At 38.9% G+C, this 14,520-nt stretch overlaps 1 protein-coding gene across 13 annotated transcripts in view; it reads left to right on the top strand.

The window, feature by feature from the left end:
* PPP4R4 (protein phosphatase 4 regulatory subunit 4) overlaps nucleotides 1–14,252 on the top strand; it is a 139,211-nt gene extending 124,959 nt beyond the window's left edge. For 8 of the 13 annotated variants that reach the window (XM_025206287.1, XM_025206278.1, XM_006025500.3 and 5 more), the window contains 8 exons: nucleotides 409–450; nucleotides 535–609; nucleotides 3,701–3,776; nucleotides 4,029–4,106; nucleotides 4,491–4,584; nucleotides 6,004–6,074; nucleotides 9,697–9,847; nucleotides 13,130–14,252. In XM_025206287.1, coding sequence (XP_025062072.1) covers nucleotides 409–450; nucleotides 535–609; nucleotides 3,701–3,776; nucleotides 4,029–4,106; nucleotides 4,491–4,584; nucleotides 6,004–6,074; nucleotides 9,697–9,847; nucleotides 13,130–13,154 — 612 coding nt within the window. In that variant the 3' untranslated portion in view covers nucleotides 13,155–14,252. Of the gene's footprint in view, nucleotides 1–408; nucleotides 451–534; nucleotides 610–3,700; nucleotides 3,777–4,028; nucleotides 4,107–4,490; nucleotides 4,585–6,003; nucleotides 6,075–9,696; nucleotides 9,848–13,129 lie in introns of those variants that run through there. The other 5 variants (XM_025206275.1, XM_025206276.1, XM_025206277.1 and 2 more) reach the window with 5 other exon arrangements.
* Nucleotides 14,253–14,520: the final 268 nt, after the last annotated feature.

Raw genomic sequence — 14,520 nt, 5'->3', positions numbered from 1 at the left:
TAGGGAAAAATAGGCAGGGAGTTGATAGAACCGTGGTTCTGCCTCCTGCTATGTACCAGATAACAGAATGAATAGGATTATTCCTCTAAAGGTCTGAGGGGATCATCATTTCAAACACTCCACTTCTTCCCCCTTAGTGTAATAAGTAAACTCTAATACTTATGTCTCTATTTCTGTCTTTGTGATGGTTCTTTAGTTAAGCATAGTATACTTTGGGGTGTGCACAATTTTGCCCCTCTTTTGTGAATCTGAGTGGGCCTTGGTGGGGAAGAATATCAAAGTGGCCTTCTAATAAAGTTCTGAGTGTCAGTATTAAGCTTTCCTACCTTGATAGATATTTTGAAGTAACAATGTTACATAAGTTATTGGTTGGCTTAGAATGACTAACAAATGACCTTATTTTTATAGACAGTGTTAGAACTGGACAGAATGGAAATTTCTGTGGATGCTGTAAGTACCTACTCATTTTCTTACTTGCAAGATATGGCATGGCATTATTATTTGTTTTATTGATTTATTTTAAACTTCAACCAGTTTCAGAAAAGGTTTTATGAAAATGATTTGTTGGATCAAGAAAAAGAGAGAGAAGAGCATCTTCTTTTGGAAATGGTATGTTTTTCAGCATAGTATATCAGCTTTACTTTAATATATAGTGGCTAAATATTGTATGCTACTGAGGGGAAAAATTTAAGGTGTGAGTGAAGTGTATTTTATGGAAGTGGCCTGGCCTTAATAAATTCATAGTAAAGGTTCAGTTTCATTTTTCACTCTAAAGTAGGGTGAAAACCTTTAAAATAATCTCTCCCTGATTATTGCCTAAATTACAGCATGTCAGTTGGAAGTACAAACCTGTATTTCTTAAAGAAATTTTCCACTTGCAAAAGCAGTAGCTTAAAAAATTCTAAGCACTTTTAACAACACCCCTCTATAACATATTCCAGGGGAACCTCATGTTTTGGCAGACCTCGGTAACATAATAAGCTGAATAATTAGATACTCCAGCGTTTCAAATACAGCTTCAATATGCAAAGACACTAGTGCCACACATTTTCTTTTGTGCCAAGGAAGCTGAAGGAGGCTCTCTCTCTGCTGCAGGCTTCCCTGTTAAAAAAAATAAAAAAATAAGGCCAGTGACAGCTGCCACCCACCAAAGTGGGGAAGCTTAGTGTGAGAACTAGTAAGTATTCACGAGTTGTTCACTAATGGAAGGGAAGGCAGGGAAATATGAGTGCTTCTTGCCTCTCCGGTTTGAAATTGCTGCAATTCACAGCCGCTGTCAGCAAGGGCAGGAACTCCTGCTGTTGGCACTCCCTTACCTAGCTTATTGCATACCCGGATCCTCATACACCAAACAAACCATTTTCAACCTTCAGTCTTCAGGAGCTGGCTGATCCTTAATCTGTCTGGTGTATGAAGAGCTGAGGGGTTGATAGACTTACAAGAAAGGGTATCTATATTAGCATACCTGCCCTAATTTACAGTAATCAGATTTTCCTCCAGTCAATCATGGCAGGTTCAACAGTGGCCTGGAAACATCACCTTCTGCCTACAATACAGTTCACAACTCCCACACAATTCCCTTTGTTCTCTGCATTACCCACTGAGCTGCTTATGCTGAGCTGTAGCTGTTCTCATCTCCCTGTCAACCCGAATAGCCTTTCTGCCCTGCTCAACTTTCTCTGCATTTCATCTGTTCCAGGCAGATGTCTTTTAGGTGGACAGACTTCTTGACCAGCTCAGTTAAGGGGAGAGATTGGCTCAGTGCCTGGCTAGGAGGACACAGAGACTTGTTTGACTTACTAGTGAACTGATTTTTCACCCCTTTGGCAGAGCAGTACCTGCCTGGGGATCGATGCTTAGTAGATTGGGACTAATTCCTACTTATTCAAAATTCAGAGCCCAAATGGCCCTGTCATTTTCCCCTTGCATGGCAAGGCCTCTCTGTGTTCTGCAGAGTCCCAACCCCTTTATGCACTTCCTCATCTTCTGAATGTCCCCTGTTAAATTCTTGCCATATCAAGCTTGAAATGCTCCCCAGCAATCTCACTCCAAGTTCAAACTGTCATTTTAAGTTGTTCTCAAGCCAGAGCTACACACTCCACATGCTGCCAGCTTAATTTGGCCACTTCTGGTTAGAAGTAGTGCATTGTCTGCTGCCATTATAAAAGAATGAAGTGATGAGGAAAATGTCTCTAGGCACGTTTACACTGCATGCTGAGAAGCATGCTATCACAGCTAGACTGTTTTTGGTACCCAAACCATTTAGAGCTAAGTGGTTATTTTAACATTATACTGCAGTGTACAGTGTAGACATACTCTTGGTCTGTCTGAGTTTGGATTTAAAGCGGTATGCTTGAGTGTGATTTTGAGGAACTGGATGTGTGCTAGAACTGGACGTTATCAGGTCTGTGTAGTTGAGAAGGCTATGAGCATTATAAGCAGTATGTAGGCATAAGCTAATCTAGTTGTTAGCAGTGGCTAAACAGTTGATTTCCTTGATTTCAGTAACTCAATGGGTATTGCACTTGAACAACCTTGACCCTGAGTTAATGAAAAAATGTATTTACTTACTTTTTATGTTTGATAGTAATGATAATACAAATTAAAAGGGAAAAATGCAGTTTTCTAGGTTCAGATGACACATTATGAAGTGTGCTACAAGGAAGCAAAACAATTAATGTTACGCAGTCTTTGAGGCAGTAATCATACTTATTCATCAAGTAGGCCCAATGAGCAAATGGAAATAATTGGACCAAAAATCAACTTGATTGATGCATAGATATATAATCATATAAGCTGTGTGTTATAAAGCTATCTAGTATTATAGTCATAAAATTGAGTTTCACAAAATACAAGTAATAATACCTAGTTCAGTTGCCTTGTTTTCAACAATAGCTTCTCAACGTTAAATGCTCAGTTTGTTGCTTGAGAAAATACAGCAGTTTAAATAACAATGTGTGATTTTGAAATTAAATATTGTCCATCTCTGATTTTGTACCCTTGGACCATTCATTAGTCATACCTTACATTTTCTATACATCTTAAGAAACATAAAATCAATAAAGCACATAGTTTTTCTATTTTACACTACCAGCTTTGTCTCATACCCTTTCTTCAAACAGTAACCAATTCTAGTTAATATTTCTCTTGCTTGATCACAGTCTGAAAGCAACTTCCTGAGAGTTTAATAAAAATGTACTAACTGTTATGTTATTGGCATCTGAACGAATATTTTTCCACTCAAGATTTTTTCAGAACCTAGCTGTGCTTGCTACATTGAAAAGCAGCTTTACTTTAAAATGTCTCACCTAGCTTACATATATGAAGAATGTTTGCTTTGCTATTTCACGTGTCCTTTGAAAAGTTGAAAGGACATACTGTGCCTATATTATTTAACAAGCTTTAATGACGTAGATCCTGAATCCTTTGTAATTACCTTTGTTGCATTACCATTGTTTTTGGGTATGATCTCTTTTACTGGAAAAGCATGCTCAGATTACACCGTGCTGTTTAATTGGCTCCAGAAGCTATTCATCAATAGATTTATGAAAGTACTACTGATTAGAGAGGATTCAGTTAAAAGTATTAAGAGATACAAATTAATTTCTAGATTAGTGAGTTGGAAGCACATTCATTACTGGAGGCTTCCAACATATGTGATGTATAAATTCTTATATTAATAACATTGTTTTTGTAATAGGAACAATTAGAAAAAGAGAAGCAGCAGAATGAGGGAAGGTCTGCCAACATCAGTGATAAAATGTTCAAAAAGAAGCGTAAGCTGTTTGTTTGTTTTGTGGGTTCCTTTTTGCTTTTATTTTTTGAGAGGGTGGTGGCATGTGTCATGCAAAATAGATTAATACCAATAAGGAAACACCACGACATTCTCCCCTGAAGCAGCATAATTATCTGCCTATCATATTCCAGAGCTGCTGCCAGCCTTAAAACATTGTGTGTGGTGCTTTACCTCTTTATTTAAAAGAAGGCTGCACAGCAAAATGGAGTACTTACACTAGGCTTTGTTTTAGGTAGAGACAGTAAAACATCATCAGCTTTGGCAAAAAATATACCTCTTTCTGTTTCTGGAAGCTCAACTCCATCAACAAGTAAGAAACGATTCTTTAGAAAGTTCTTGTTGAATGCTTCCACCTTTCCTATGCAAGTAAAAAAACAGACAAAGCTACTGTTTTCTTTGGTGAGCCAGAATCTTGCTTCGTGTGTTCATAAAGAAGTAATGCAGTTGAAGAATGGATGTTTTTTCTTCCCTTAATATGGAATATATTCATGTTTGTTCTGTTTGGTAGTTCATGATGGGTGGAATAATTAGGATTTATTGCTGTACTACTGTTCTGATCCTTCAGTGAAAGTATGCTGAAAGATTCAAACTAAAAAGATGTGCTTATCTACTAGCCCCCCCCCCAAAAAAAATAACCTCCCTAAAAGATGCAATAATTGTCTCCCTTTCAAAATATATTTGTTACTTGTTTTAGGCAAAGAAGGCAAGAAATCCAAGTTGGTTCGAAGCCAGTCTTTCAGTACTCAAGCATTGCATCCAAAATATGGCAACATTGACAAGTGTCCTAAGTATTTCTTTCTTCACTTTTAATTACTTATCCAATACATTTCAGTCCCAAAATCAAATGCATGCTACTTGTGATGTAAATATGCATGCGTTCTCCAAAACCAAAAAGAGCACCCATCAAAATATATATTCTGAAATCTGGTTAGCCACTGCCTTGTGTACATGTGAAAAGAGGTGTACCATCATAAGAGTGCTGTGTCCATGCAATGTAGGAAAGTCTCCCATATGTATCAGCTATTTCATCTCACAGCTCAAAATAAACCTTCAGGTTTTGGGGTTTTTTTAACTCATTATCCCCTAATACTGGTTTGTACCTACATTATTCTAACCTGATCTCTTCTGGCTACTTCCAGCCAGGATAGTGGGATAACAGTTGTGCAGCAGTTATCCACTTTATGCACATGCCCCATCTGCTGTTATTGTGACACATGCTTATGTGGATTGCATGTCGGCTTTCTCTTCTTATGTAATAGTCATGTTTAAGTAAGATAATTAAGTACATGAGTCTGCTCATATGCTTAATATTAATCATGTGTTTAATTTTGATGAATTATGGCCTCAGTCAGCAAGTTTTAGTTGAATAGTAAAATTTTATATTTGAGTAAAGAGATCATTTTAATGCAAATGTGAGTCTATAAATTCTTATGGTTGATTTAAAGTACTTTATCTTCTGTCCTGTATTTAAAAAACAAAACAACCTTTTCCTTGGTTTTGATAGCTACCTGCAAACTAGTTAATTTTTTTTAAAGGCAACAATTTCTCAAATTTAATGAAGCATAGAGGTGGTTAGCTATGTTAATCTGAAGTCTGGCAGGTTGGACAGAGTGGAACCTTAGGGCCCTTTTACACGTGCTCTGGGGGTGAGGGGAGGGACAGTGCTGTAATTAGAGTGGTTCCAAGAGCCGCTCTAATTAAAGTGCCGCAGCATCCTTGTGTTTCAAAATGGTGGTGGGGGCGCTTGAACTAAAGCACATAAAACAAGCTTTAGTTCAAGCACCCCCGCTGCCATTTTGAAGCATAGGTACACTGATACATGAGACGTGGAAGGCTACGGGAGCACGATAATTACCACGCTGCAGCAGACTTAATTAATTGAGTCTGCTCCAACATGCTGTAATTACAGCACATTGGAGCAGCCTCTGTGCTCGTGTACAGTCACTCTTAGAGACTGTTTGAGAGGCATGAACTTTCATAGGTAACAACCTACTTCATCAGATCCTAGCTAAAGTAGTAGATTGTTACATACACATTTCATGCCTCTGAACTACTTAGGACATGGTGGCACCTTAGAGACTATCTTCTGTCAAATTTAATTCACATAAGTTTAGAACCATAAATATTACAATGAAACCAGAATATACAATTTAAAGAAACTCCTCTCTATACAAAGCAACTTATCTTTTTTATTATTATCATTTTAGTAAAAGTTCTGCAACAGGATATTCCTCTTCTATATCAGGAGTTGGAAAGGGTTCTATACTACAATTTAGTGGTAAGTAATATTCTACTGTTGGTTTGTTTGTATTACAGTAGTTCCTATAAGCTCTGATGAAGGTCAGGGCTCTATTGTGCAGAAACAGATGAGAGCATGCCGTTTGGAATGCATCTGGTAATTCTCAAGTTTTCAGGTCAAAATAATAATAATTAAAAAAAAAAAAAAAAGATATTAGTAATGCCTGTTAGCCACTTGCCTATCATTGGCACTTTGTAATAGGAGCGTCAATGGAAATAAGTTTTGGGATGGATTTGAAATGCAGCATCTGTCCAAATTAATGCTCAGAGTATGGACAAATGTACACCTAAAGTGGTTTTAGAAGGGGGAATGTTACCCAGCCTAGTCAGGTCTATCATAAAACCATTCTAGCTTTTACCCTGTATCATCCAAGGTCAAAGTTAGTGCTTTTTAACTCGCCTGTATTGTTACAGGATCATACACTTGTAAGTGACAGTGTAACAACTGCACGGTTCCAAGCAGCAGCTTCCCACGTTTTGAGGCTACTTCAAGTGTATGTGGGTCCATACCTTCAGAGTATATTCTAAGCATGTAAGAGCAGCATCATGTAAAGCGGTGGGCAGCCAGCCTGTGGCATGGGATGCTTGTAGAGCATCTACTGGTGCCAGTGTAGTGCAGCTGCCTTAAGGGGTCCCTACCTGTTAATGCCTCTTGTCTCCTCAGAGTTTTCTTGTATTCGTACTCTCTCCTGTCATGCCTTGATGCAGTAAATTGACAGAGAGGCTGCCTTAAGGGTGAAGAGAGCTTTGTCTGGATCACAACTCCCCCGGGCTCATCCCACTTTTACTGTTGCGGTGCCCTCTAGCTTGGAGTCCACTGCCCAGGACTGCAAGCTTCTGGCTCAGCTTTAGTCATGCACTCATGACCTCGGGTTCTGAGCCCCATGAGACTCTTACACAGGCCTTGGGGACGTGGGTCAGGACACGTTCCAATCCTGACTCTGTCTCCAGCAGGCTTTGCACCTCATGGCCTCTACTTATTCCCAGTCTCTGCCTTCTGTCCTTTTAATGCCAGGTCTGAGATTCAGGGTGTCCCCAGGCACTCTTTTCAGTTGCCTCCGCACATTCCCCTTACAGCCACAACCATCAGATGAAATAGAAAACCATACACACAGGTGCCTGCCCTGGCTCAAACAAAACACCCTGCCTGGGTTTGCCTCACTCTGCAGTGGTGCTCGCAAAAACCAAACAGAAAAAGACTCAGAGTACTTATCTCAATCTAAGTAAGGGTTCTTAGGCTGTTCTTCTGAGTCTGTCCCTCATAGCCCTGGTTCAGCCCCTGGGCCCTCAGCTCCAGAGCTCTGCTCACTGTAGCTCTTACAGTCAGACTGCCTCTCTAGCTTGAGGGTTGGGCTTATAAAGTGTCTTCTGGGTCACCAGACCCTCCACTTCCACCCCTGGGCAATCAGGCACTTCCATGCACCTGGACTCTGTGGCTGTCTTGTCTCAGGCTGTTCTGACTGTTAATTTGATTCTAGCAGCATAAAGAAAGCATGAGTAGGGGGGGAAAAAAAAGGAAAACAACAAAGAAAAGGGGACAAACTGAGAGAGGAGGATAGGGCCAAGCACCCCATACTCTTTCTCTCTTCTAGTAATGGGGTAGGGGCCCTGTTACAGTGCTGCAAGTAGTACGGGCAGCCTATGTGTATGGCATGTGGCAGATTGGGGAGTGCAATGACAGACAGGGCAGGGAGCAAAAAACAACATCAGGTTAGGCAAGGAGAAGAAAACAGAACAGCAGCTCGGGCAGGAAATAGAAAGCTGAGCTGCAGATTGTGTAAGGGAAAGGGACTGGAATGGCACTCAGGAGCAGTCTGGGGCTAATTTGTGATACACCTGCACCTGACAGAAAGATCGTCTCCCATTGATATAAAGTTCAGAAGAGCTTAATTGAGAAACAGATAACACATGATGGAGACTTGTGTAAGCAGTGGACTCGGGATACTAGAAATAATAATTCCAGTTAGCAAGGTTGGTCTCAGGAAAGATTATTTGACCCTGGGCAGAGGAACAGAACCCTTCATTTGGGTACATGAGAGGTTTCTGTCTACTGGCAAGAGCAACAAATTTAACCAAGTCAAAACTGCCACCTTTAGCTGTGGCCACTGTGGTACTTTGAAGGAAGTAAGCAATAAACAAAAAAACAAAAAGCCCTAAGCCACAAAGCATTTACTTAAGGAGAGAAAAGAGAATTTCTTCCTTGCCCATGTAGGGGGCCCTAAATGCACGACTTAGCATGGGGCAAGGCTAGCCAGTCCCAGGGCACATGGGCCACAAGTGGTACAGGTAGCCTCCCTTTGTGGGACATAGGAGATGAAGGAGGGAGTGGGGAACATAGCAGTAGATATGGCAGAGAGCAGACATCAGAGCAACAGATTGGGCAAGAAGCATAAGACAGGAACTAGAAAGCAGAGCAACAGATTGGGCAGGGGAAAGGGGTTAGAGTGCTGCGGGTTTGACCTTGTACAGCTGCCAAAAACGTTGGCCCCTGCTGAGTTAGCACTTTATACTATTAAGTTACGTAACATTTCTGTTACTCCACTCCTCCATATTGTCATTATTGCTCGTCACCCACACATTTCATGAGCACACATTTAATTCTTTCCTGGTGGTCACTAATAAACTTGTAAAACAGGATAGATCCCAAGACTGACCCCTGAGGGGGGTCACCACTAGTAACCAATCTCCAACCTGACAGTTCACATGTGTGTGACCCATTGTTTTCTCCTTCATTTTAACCAGCATCTTCCCCATTTTATGATTCCAGCAATGTTCCCATCCTATCTAGTTTGGCTAATCATTTTGTCAGCCATAATGTCACAACTTTTGCTGAAATCCAGGGAAATTAAGTGTGCTGGTCTGCCTTTGTTTAACAGCTACTGTGAACAGAAAGAATGAGTTCTTACTCCTATCTATTCTAAATATGTTCCGTGGCTAAACGTGTCATTTCAATATCCCAAACCATTAAAGTTACCTTTTGTAATTGTTAGTTGTCCCTTGATTTTTAAACTTTTAAAAAAATTAAACTACTTTGAATAGTACTTCACAAGTAATATTCAGTCTGCAATCCTATAGATTAACCAGAAAAAAGACACCTTAATACTCAGTAAATAGAGAAATTTTCATATTTTTGCTTTGATTAGTTCTTAGCGTATTTTTCTAGTTTGAGTTACTTTGTGTTATACATTTGCTAAAACAGTCATATTTAAAACATAATAGATACTTGAACATGCATTTGGACTCTGAGTTTTTTTTCAACAGTAATTTGTCATTGAAATTATTAAAATTGTGTTTTCAGGTGTTTGTATTCATATTTTTGGATGTAGAAAGGGAGGCCCAGTTTTGAAAAGAAGTGTCTAGATATATTTTGACCTTGAAATTAATTCACTTCACGTGGATCTACCCAAAAATATATAATAAGTGTCAAAGCCATTAGTATTTTGACACTAATAAAGGAAAAACAATGCAACACCTGATTGAAATGTTTAATTAGTAGTTTACTTACAGCTGAAATGATTTTATGTTAGACCACAGTACAAAACCCATTAAACCCAGCCACAATATGTTTTATTTACGTTTAATTTCCTGTCTCTTTCTTACAGATGATTCATTCCGGACTCGTTCCACCAGCAATATTGGGAATGCTGCCTTTCCTTCCAGTTCCCCCTTAGCAACTTCCTCCCGCAATTCAGTTAACTCAGTTGATCAAAAAAACAATGGGAATAAAGATAGCCAGTCACGAAAGATGAGCTTGTAAGTGATTTGACTAGAGTTATGACTATGCTTAAGCGTGACTCTTCAAAGGGAATTTGTCACAGCCTATAAAACAGAATTAATTGTGTCTGTATGGTCACATTGTGTTTTCCTTGCTCAGATGTTTGTGTATACCCGAACTTAGGTCTGGGAGATGGTGTATGCAAATGTTTGGGCTTCATGTGCTTTTTAAAGATTGTATTGTGGTCTTGCATACTATACCTTACATTTGTATTTCAATATTTCTATCTGGTTTGAGGGGCTAGGGTGCTGATCAGTATTTCCCTGCATTACATCTGTCACTGACTCTGCTCAAGTTTTTTACATTCAAAAGTCTGCGTTCTACTTTACAAATGAAAAATGGGTTATCTAATGATTTTCTTAATAGTCTGGTATCGTTCATACCAATGATTCTCACCCAGGGTACCAGGACAGAGAAGCCTGTTAGAGCACTCATCTTGTGAACCTGGGATAGAACCCAAAGTTCTCAGGCACCTGTACAGGTGCTGGACGTCTGCTCCGACCCATACTTAGCACATGTTGGAGCAGACTCAATTACTTGTGTCTGTTGGATTGTACTAATTAGCATGCTCCAGCAGCCTCTGCAGCGTGTTTTCAGTGTCCCTGTGCTTTAGAATGACAGTGGGGGACACTTTAACTAAAGCTCATAGAAGGAGCTTTACTTAAAACGCCCCCATTGCCATTTTTAAGTGTGGGATGCTAAATACACATGGAGCTGCAGTCGCTTTAATTTGAGAGCCACTCTAATTAAAGTTCCTCCTCCCCCTCCCCCACTCACTCCTCCCTCCACCCTGGAGCACATATACAGATGCCCCTCAAGTTTTACCCTTCCTCATCTGTCAGCAGAAGTGTCCATGAGACCCACTAGTAAAGTTTACCATCCTCTGGTATACCAAAATATACTCTTCAAAATTTCAAGTATTTTCCTTCTCTGATTTGGGATGAAGCCAAAACTTTCATTTTTTTTTTTTTAAAAAACAACCCCCAAACAACAGAGGTTCCCAGAATACAGTAATTCTTCATACAAAATTAAATAAATAATCAATATTTTAATTATGTTAAATTATTAATTTTTTACTATTATGTAATTATTTATAATTGTTTCACAACACTGCTCTGAAACATTTCAGTAGCCATCCATGAACAGTCTGAAATCCACATAAGGTGCTTGAGTGCAAAAATTTGCACTGGAATATCTAGTTTACAGGAAACATATATGTACAAACATATTTTGCTCCCTGTTAGTCTCACATCAAAGGTGTATGTAGAGATGAAATACTCTTGAATTTTGTAAAATAATATGGACATCCAAAATGTATCTCATTTAAATTTTGATTCCACTCTCTGCAGTTAGCAAAAAATCAGCCATTGCTTTACATGTGATTTGATTAGGCCTGTAGGCAGGAAAATGTCATGAATTGTGCTGAAGATGCCTTCTTTTGTAACTATCATGGCTGAATCACAGAAAATATAAAGAACTTAATTTAAACACATTTTTCAACTCTGGAAGAGTCACAAAAACATCAGTTAAGTGCTTCAGCCCACAAGATACCTTACTTAAATCAATTTTCAGAGAAAAGCATGTGCAGCTCTGACTGTTACTAGGGAATAGGCAATGTTAAATTATGAGTCATCCTAGAACAGAGATTGACATGAATCATAAACACTAGGAATCTAATCCTCTACTATTATGTTGTTTAGCTTTATTCTCTTCATTTATATGATACCTCATTTTCAAGATGTTAAGCAATTTTCTTCCAGCATAAAAAATTTGTTTCCTACGTAATATAACTTGGGAATTGATTCATATATAGATAAGACAGCTAGCATATCTATACTTTATTGAGGAATCAATAAAAATGAAGTCCCGAGAGAGAGAGAATGCATTTAAGAATGATGCTGTTTTGTAGTCTGTGGTCATGCACATAGTGTCTGATTTGTTTTGCTTCCAATTGAGGTAATTTCCAATTAAATTAAATCTCTGATTAACTTCAGTGATTTAGGGATGAGCAGGGATGAGAGATGCTTGCCTACAGTCTTCAAAAAATGTATTTACATGTAATAAGAATGCTTTGCATCCATATTTGACCATAGTATCATTCCTACTTTCAAAGCAAATTGCATTGCTTAGTTTATTGAGGCTAAGACCAGAGTCCGGAATTCTGATCAGAGTTCTGCCCCTAATATACTGCATGGCCTTCAGTTGTATACAGATTTCTGTCAATAATTTTCTGCTCCTTGTGCTAGCGGGAGTTGGTTTTGGCCACATTTGTCCAGGGGGCTGTGTGGGGCACGTGTGGGTGGCAGGGGTGTGTGGAAGGGGGTGGGAGGGTGGCAGGTGCCTGACAGTTCTGGGGGAAGGTGCCCAGGTGCCAAGGCTGCAGCAGGGTACGGGGGTCCGAGGCAGCACTCCATGCTGCTGGCAAGCCCATCTCTGTGCTGTTGCCAGCAGGGTCCACCCGGAGGCACTTGCTCCTCCAGTAGGGGAAGGAGGTGGGGGTACTTTGGGGGTGGTGAGGAACTGCATGGCCTGGCTGGTGGCACCAGGAGCTGCTGCCTGTGCTGTCAGGGCCAGGGCAGGGCAGGGCCACCAGGACACGCTGCCTGGGAAGCAGGGAGGTGAGCCTGTGGCCAGGCCACTTGGCACAGTGCAGGAGCCCCAGCCCAGGGTGCTTTGTAGGCTGGAAGGCTGCCAGCCTGTGAGGGTAAGCCCTTGGTTTCCTGCGTTTTTTTCCTTTAAAGGGGAAAATCCACAATTTTCTCCTTTAAGGGGGAAAATTTACAACCCCTGGTCATGATTTTCAGGCGAAAAGTTTTGTGACCTATGTTTAGCTCTTTGTTGGCTAAGCTGCTTTCAGCTCACCATATAGATCTTTTAGAGCTATCTCTCTCATGTTGTGCTCCCCAACTACACTGAAGCCTGCTCCGTGTGTGTGTGTGTGTGTGTGTGTGTGTGTGTAAATAAAATATGCACACACACATACACACACTTGGCTCTTCTGGAGAAGACTTGTTTGAAAAGTATACGCTTACTGTGAAAATAGCTCTAAACTGTGCATGTATTTACGGTGTGCGTGTGCAAATGTGCATGTGTGTGTGAATGATAGAGGGCACACATGGTTGTGTTTCAAAGTAGAGCTGCTTAATAATTCCATTAAAATATATTGCATGCAATACCACATTACTATGAAGAATTAGTACTTAGTATTTTTAATAGATCAGAAATTTTTTTTACATACATCTCCTCTTTTTTGTATAAAGAAAAAACAGAAAATCAAACCCATAGATCATCTGACAAAAAAGGAAGGAAACCAAAGACTGCTGGAAGCAATGTGATTGTGTGACAAAGCAGGAGCAGCGGCTGGGACTCCACAACCGGACAGGAGATATTTAAAGCATCTTGCAATGTTAAAACCTTTTATCTTTTAAATAAAATTCCTAAGTTGTAAAATATCATCACATAAATAATGTAATGGTTGCAGAATTCCAATGTTGTAGTGAAATGTTAATGAAATATAACTTTAGCTATGTGCTTTAATTACTGCAGCTAAAGAGACAGGTTTTTCTTTTCTTCAATTATGCCTCTGTAGTTCAGATTCTTGAATTTAGGATACAGGTCTCCTCAACTTAATTGGACTTATTCACAGTTTTAGCAGTTCCTAACATCTGTTGGTTAATAGATGTTAAAAATAAGTGAAATTGCTCTACATATGAGGAAATGACTTCACATTTTAAAGAATCTTCAATTTAGTTGATACTAAAATCCGGAAGCACTGATAAGCAGCTGTCCTGAAGCATAAACTGCAATAGGATTGTGCTGTAAATTTGAATGTAGTCTTGCTACAAGTTCTAACACAAGTTTATAAAAATCCTTTACAAGTTTTCCAAACATTTTAGGAGCAAATACATCTAAATATGAAAATTATTTCCTTTGTTTAATAGAAACGGTTTTGTTGTATAAATACTTTAATTTTTAGTATTTCAGATTGTATTTTCACTTTATCTAATAATTTTAAAATGATGAATCTAGTTTTTAATTAGCTGTTTATTCAGGCTATCATGCTTCAGCTCTGTCAACAGCATTTGTTTGTATTAATGCTAATGTTTCTAGCAAAATTTGCCTGTGAAAACATGCAGTTCTATTTAAAAAAAGTTCTATTTATGCCAATACTTGAGAGATACTGTATGAAGCTATTGTCAGCTTCTCTATTTCAAAATGCAATCAGCATAACTATATTGATATCAGAAAATATCTGTTTTTTAAATCTAGGTGTATGATAAAGATGATCTAATTTGTGAATGCATATGTGTGTGTGATTACTTTTTACAGTGTAAAATAATGAATGATTAATTTACTCAAAATAAAACCTAGGACAATGCAATACTTGCATGTTTGTGAAAAAATGTTATTTTTTCGCAATGTTTATTTTATAATGAAAGAGAAATAAAGGCATTTAACTATAGAAGTTATTTATTTAAAAAAATAACACTAAAGCCAGATTCACTGTTCTCCTGTATTAAGTACCTAAAATGTGTATTAAGACTTTCCAGTGATCTCACATGTGATATCTAAATTTATTAGCTTGTTAGAGAGTAAATCTGAACTTTGTTCAGCTTGGTCTTTTCTTTTTTTAATATAATTTATGCACAGT

This window comes from Alligator sinensis, unplaced genomic scaffold, assembly GCF_000455745.1.
Source record: "Alligator sinensis unplaced genomic scaffold, ASM45574v1 scaffold47_2, whole genome shotgun sequence".
Lineage (NCBI taxonomy): Eukaryota > Metazoa > Chordata > Crocodylia > Alligatoridae > Alligator > Alligator sinensis.
This window is presented reverse-complemented; position numbering and strand designations above follow the sequence as displayed.